At 35.5% G+C, this 6828-nt stretch overlaps 1 protein-coding gene across 2 annotated transcripts; it reads left to right on the top strand.

Annotated features, from left to right (window-relative positions):
* Nucleotides 1-2977, top strand: LOC143911363 (uncharacterized). 2 transcript variants are annotated; one of them, XM_077430240.1, is made up of 3 exons: nt 1-243; nt 520-649; nt 2289-2977. In XM_077430240.1, the coding sequence occupies exons 1-3, from the start codon at nt 227-229 to the stop codon at nt 2862-2864; spliced, it is 723 nt and encodes a 240-aa protein (XP_077286366.1). In that variant the 5' UTR covers nt 1-226; the 3' UTR covers nt 2865-2977. The 2 variants fall into 2 exon arrangements, with proteins under 2 accessions (XP_077286366.1, XP_077286356.1); XM_077430230.1 differs by having other exon boundaries at nt 17-235.
* Nucleotides 2978-6828: the final 3851 nt, after the last annotated feature.

Here is a 6828-nt window from a genome sequence, read left to right as displayed (position 1 = left end):
ATAACAAAATGCAGTGCATAACCTACGCTTACACTGTCATTACATACCATCACCTCATAACCAGTTTATTGTTCAATTATCGTAGTCTACTCATAACTGGTCATCTAAACACGCACCTTTTATTGTTCGCAGCACACCCACACCCACACCACAGCCTTCTACGAATCTCAACTCCAAGCGAGATGACTAAACTACACCGTCACTTCTCTCGCCCTTCTCCATATATATGGGGGTGGTATATGAGTACAAATATATATATATATATATATATATATATATATATATATATATATATATATATATATATGTATTATAGATATATGATTATTGATTAGGTAATATCGGACCATTTACAGAAGATAGAATATGTAAAATCAAAATTGTTTTATTTTAAAAAACGGACAGATTTATAGAATTCACAAATATCAAAATGTCAATATTGAAGTGTCTACCTAGTTCGTTTTGTGACCCTCATTTATTAAAAAATGTTGCTAATTTATTGAAAAATGTGATTTTCAGGAAAGAGTTGAAAAAAATAGTGCAATCTAAAAGGTCGGGCTGCGGAGCTGATGACATATATATACCATCATCCTCGACATTTCACGAACTGAGCTTTTTGGCCAACGTAGAAAAACCCGTGCTGACTATGGTAATCATCTTGCTTATATTACTACTTTTAGAAAATAATTTATTTATTAGGTACTATTCGACCACATCAACTTTAGTCTCGGCCCGATGATAGTAATTCGACAATGGACTGAAAACAACATTAAACACCATGAAGATGGCATGAGGGCGAAATCAGACAATGGTGAATGTGGGACGTGGTTTTTTTTAGATACGGGTCTACGTGACGAGACAGAATGTTAAATTACAGAAAACAAAAATATCGGAAGGCAAAGATCGAAAATCGAAAGATCTTAAGTCGAAAGATCAAAAAAAGAGGGTGCTTGGTAAACGGTACATACTCACTGTATGACCGGCCTTATAGATATAATCTTTTCCCGCACAATTATAAAGAAAATTGTAAAATAAAAATTTTTTTGTTAAATGTTCTCTTTTTTTGTCCATGACACTTGGCAACCCTAGCTTATGGTGATTTTCGATGATAGTGCGATATAACTAGAGGTAGGATAGTCACAGTGCTATACATTGTTGTAAATCCTTTGTAAAAAAGGTTCCGCAAACCTTTAACAATGCATTTACAACCTTTGAACAATACGCGGCACCTTCTGGGTCCGGTGACTAGATATAACCATGTCTTTGAATATATGTATATAAATATAATGTAGCATAGCAATATGAAAAATTATTACGGTAAATAATAATTACGGATCACAAATGAAATTATTTTATTTAAAAAAATCAATATAATACAAATATACATAAAAAAGAATAACAAAGATAGTAAAAAAATAAAAAGCAAGAAAGAAATATGTATAGTAAAAAAACAAGTAAATAATAATGATAATTATATAGGTTGACCTACCACGGTGTCTACAAGGTTACAAGGCTGTTCTTCTTTTCTCTTCGAAGAAATACTGTCGAAACTCGTCTCTGACTGTTTTTGCATCTGACTTAGCATTTCGATTAAAAGAAGTGGAAAGGCTAGTTATTGTGTCTTTGTCTTCTTCTAATGCAATATAGCTACTATCATTCTGTTTAAGAAGAAAGTTATGCAAGTAGCAACAAGCTGTTGTCACGATTGTCGCTTTTTGCGGTTCCAAGTGTATGGGCGAATGAAATACGCGGAATTTAGTGGCTATCAAACCAAATGCACATTCAACCACTTGTCGTGCAGAAGATAAGCGCGTATTAAAAACTTTCTCTTCGGCATTACAACTTTTGTGTGCATAAGGTTTCATAAGATTCGTGTCTAGAGCAAAAGCTTCATCAGCTACAAATACATATGGAAAATTCGTCGTGGTGTTGGGCAATGGACATGGCTCTGGCAAATTTAATTTGCGTTGTTCATAGAGTTCCCAAAATTTCGTATAGAATAAAACTCCACCATCTGAGATTTTTCCGTTTGTTCCTACATCAATCATGATGAACTCTTTTCTCGCATTAACCAAAGCCATGAGGACAATGCTATAAAAGCCTTTATAATTGTAGTATGAGGGACCCGACATTCGAGGTTTAATAATTTTAATGTGTTTGCCATCTAGACTTCCAATGCATCTGGGGAAATTGTAAAGTTTTCCAAATTCATTTGCGATTTCGATCCATTCTGCATCTGTTGTTGGCATCTGAAAAATTTTAAATTTAAATTTTTTTTTTTTTTTCAGGAAGATTATTCTCAACAACACCAAAATGAAGTAGTACAAAAAGAGTCTTTGATATATTCGTCTCTTAATGATGACGATGAAGGTCCGATGCCGAAAATAACAAAGAATAGGCCAAACAAAAAAAATGAGCTGCTTGCACAAGCGTGCACTATTCTGTCTCGGCCCATTGTTGAATCTCCCCAAACTTCTTTCGATCTAATGTGTGCGTCCTGGATTGAGAGTGTAAAAGGCTTAAATCCGAAACTAAAATTAGATACAGCACATGCCATAAACAATTTAATATATGAAGCTCAAACGAAAAATTTGTATTATACTAATAATTCATCATCTCTCACATATTTATCAAAGTCATCGCCACCTGTTATCCACATACCCGAAAATGCTAGCTTCAATTCACCCAAAATACAAGTAATAGAAGGGTTGGAACCATCAACACACATTACCAAACGTCCGCCAATTATCCACATTCCTAAAAATATTAAATACAATCCAACGGGTATACGAATAACAGAAGGGTTGGCTTCAAAAATTTTTATAAAACATCAAACAACATCACACATAAAGATAATCATCTAGTCATCATTTATTTTTTACATACCTCCTTTATTATTGTATTTCATTATAATTTGTTTTTTGTTTATGTAAAATGTTTACTATATAATAAGTAATATAAATAAAGTTTTTATATTACTGGTTGGTTTTTATTTTTACCTTTATATACTTCTTGATCATCGGGCCGAGACTAAAGTTGATGTGGTCGAATAGTACCTAATAAATAAATTATTTTCTAAAAGTAGTAATATAATCAAGATGATTACCATAGTCAGCACGGGTTTTTCTACGTTGGCCAAAAAGCTCAGTTCGTGAAATGTCGAGGATGATGGTATATGTATATATCTCATCAGCTCCGCAGCCCGACCTTTTAGATTGCTCTATTTTTTTCAACTCTTTCCTGAAAATCACATTTTTCAATAAATTAGCAACATTTTTTAATAAATGAGGGTCACAAAACGAACTAGGTAGGTACTTCAATATTGACATTTTGATATTTGTGAATTCTATAAATCTGTCCGTTTTTTAAAATAAAACAATTTTGATTTTACATATTCTATCTTCTGTAAATGGTCCGATATTACCTAATCAATATATATATATATATATATATATATATATATATATATATATATATATATATATATATATATATATATATATATATATATATATATATATATTTGTACTCATATACCACCCCCATATATGTATATATGTACATATATATGGAGAAGGGCGAGAGAAGTGACGGTGTAGTTTAGTCATGTCATCTCGCTTGGAGTTGAGATTGGTAGAAGGCTGTGGTGTGGGTGTGCTGCGAACAATAAAAGTTGCGTGTTTAGATGACCAGTTATGAGTAGAGTACGATAATTGAACAATAAAGTGGTTATGAGGTGATGGTATGCACTGCATTTTGTTATGACAGAAGAAGCGGTATCACACGTTGGTTTACGGCCAGTACCTGGGGAGCTGCCACATTAGATTGGCCATGTTTAAGCGGTTTATATTACAAATACCGAGCGAAGCCGGGTAAATAGAAAGATAATTGAATAAAGTAATGAGCCGAGCAAATGTCGTAAATATGTTCGCGACACGCTCTCTGAAATATCGACGACATCCCCCCAAGGCAATCCTAGGGGTACTGCCCGAGCTATGGAGGGGCGTCGTGCGGCTCGCGGATTGGTGAAAAATTGGATCACGCTGTATGTTTCCACGCCGTCAAATACCGCGGTATCAACCGCTAGTGTTAACGCTGCCATTGTCTAGTGTGACCAACAACGACCATACTCTTCAGTCTTCACACTTCATATTGCTTTTGACGCTACTGTATGCCAAATTCCAATCAAATACCAATTCACACCACTATATAGCATATCATCCCTGAAACGATCACTTTGTTTTCATCATTATATGTGAGCCTCGATATACTGAAGATTGGACGACCAATAACACTGTTCGACAAATGACGACTTTTAAAATGTTTCAGAGACGAGATATGACTTTTCTTATAGATCTATGCCCAGTGAACACGAATCTGGTAATAAAAAGTGTTGATTGGCTCGAGATTCGGAGATATATGTGTTTTTTAAATCGCGCGATTTTTCTATATCTTGGTGTTGTTCGGTCGATTTCTCAAAATCTGTTAATTTTCTGTTCAAAATGAATATTGGAAACTACAGTCGAGTATTTTACCTTTCATTTGCAGTACTTTTTAGCTTTCAAATCTATCTAAGTAGAGTCATCCAGTTCAAATCAAAAGTCAAAATTACGTATTTTCACTTGGGATTGGATGTGTGCTGAATTTTTTGTTTTGTGCGCGTAAACGGTGCTCTTTACGCACCGTTTACGCTGAAGGCGCGAGTGTGTTTCACTTCTCACAAATGTTGAAAAAACTCTCATTGGCTGTAAGTATGCACGGCGCTCTTTTCATTGTATACAATGACGCACATTACAAGCGAACCATGCAGCCAAACACAAATTCGTGCTCTACTAATACGAATTTTTTGCTCGTAAATTTACAGATTTAAAATTCAGCACACATCCAATTAACCCTTTTAAACGAAATCAAAAAATAGTATGGCCAGAAAACTATTCTAATAAACATGTTTCAATAGAAAATACTCACTATAATATAGTATTAACAGTGGGAAAAAATCCCAAGTGAAAATACGTAATTTTGACTTTTGATTTGAACTGGACGACTACTTAGAGAAATTTGAAAGCTGAAAAGTACTACAAATGAAAGATAAAATACCCGACTGCAGATTCCAATATTCATTTTGAACAGAAAATTAACAAATTTTGAGAAATCGACCGAACAACACCAAGATATAGAAAAATCGCGAGATTTAAAAAACACATATCTCCGAATCTCGAGCCAATCAACACTTTTTATTATCAGATTCGTGTTCACTGGGCATAGATCTATAAGAAAAGTCATATCTCGTCTCTGAAACATTTTTCGTTTCGAACAGTGTAATCGTTGACCGGTGGGGAGCTATCATCGTTTAATCAACAATCGACACTCTATGACCGAGTTGTGCTCAACAGTCTGAGATCTCGCGACTAATTGACCAATATTTATCACCGCATTAAGGTCTGTTCATACCTAGTCGGCACGAACCGACTTCAGCAGGTATCCGGCCGTACGAAAAGTATTCTTTGGTACATTTTGTATGGGTATGTTCATTTCAACCGTCACGTTTACGCCACGGCAGGCTTACAGCAGTACCCGACATTTCCTGTTCATACCTTACAGCAACATCCGTCAACGTATCGTATCCGTCTTTTTAGCCATCGTGGAGATATACATACACGCGAATTACGTGCCATGAGTCTGCCGCTTTGCTGTTTTGGACCAATTATCGATAGTGACAGTTGACAGCTGTTCAATCTTTCGACATGCTTTTGGCGCAAATATTTAAAATATATTTTAATTTTTTACGGAAATATTTAAAAAAATGTTGTCCATCATCCACAAGCTCCTTATACAGTGTCCAAAACTCTCCTTCGGTTTTTCTATTTTTTAACATGGGATGCACATCAGAACGCCTCCGTGCTTTTTTATTGCCTTCTTGAGCTTCTTCTTCAAACAACAACGCGATTATACATAATTTTTCGTTCGATAAACGCCGAAACATTTTTGCTGACTTGTATTCTGACGCGTAGCTACGAATGCACGTGTATGCATTCATATTGTAAGTACTCGACAATACGGCGTAAGCAATATTGCGCCGTATCGTCATGGCCTGTAATGTATAATTAAGCCGATTTTGCCTTGCAAAAGTGCTGTAAACGTGACGTGACCGCGACGTGTAGGTATGAATAGAAATGTAATAAAATGACATATTTGAAACGGAGTCGTGCAGTGCTGAAGCCGTGCAGTGCTGTTAAGTATGAAAAGACCTTTATGTATATTGCGGGAACCCTACGACATTTTCTAACTTCGGTTTGCCGTCCTACTTGGGCACAGGTTCGAGCATATTGGTAGACCCCACTTTACTTCCCGCCGTCATAGTAAATAGTCGTGTCTTCAAACTACATACAACATATTCGTTTACTCCTACCGCCACCCATGATACGTTTTATATAAAAGATCGATGGATTGCTCCGTTGATTTATTCGAAGCTGGCTGTCTGAGGTATGAACGATGCAGTTATTCTACCACTACTACTCGTTGCATCTTTCACTCCGATCTGGAAACACCTCTTCACGACCACGCAACAATACCATCAATTTTTCTTCAACATACAAAGTCAAAAAGAAATTTTAAAATATTAGCAAAGAAAAACTAAAAAAAAATCCGGGGTTATTTGTTTTAATTCCAAAAAGTACTGCTCATGAATGGTAAAGTTTTTACCATTCATGAGCAGTACTTTTTTCCCATGTCAATTGACCTCTGGTCTGAATATGTAGTGCTAAGACCGTGGCTTGACAGCTCGCTGTTGTTGTTATTATTCTATCATTTTACGAACCTCCTTAATAG

Source organism: Arctopsyche grandis, chromosome 1 (genome assembly GCF_051622035.1).
Source record: "Arctopsyche grandis isolate Sample6627 chromosome 1, ASM5162203v2, whole genome shotgun sequence".
NCBI classification, from domain to species: domain Eukaryota; kingdom Metazoa; phylum Arthropoda; class Insecta; order Trichoptera; family Hydropsychidae; genus Arctopsyche; species Arctopsyche grandis.
This window is presented reverse-complemented; position numbering and strand designations above follow the sequence as displayed.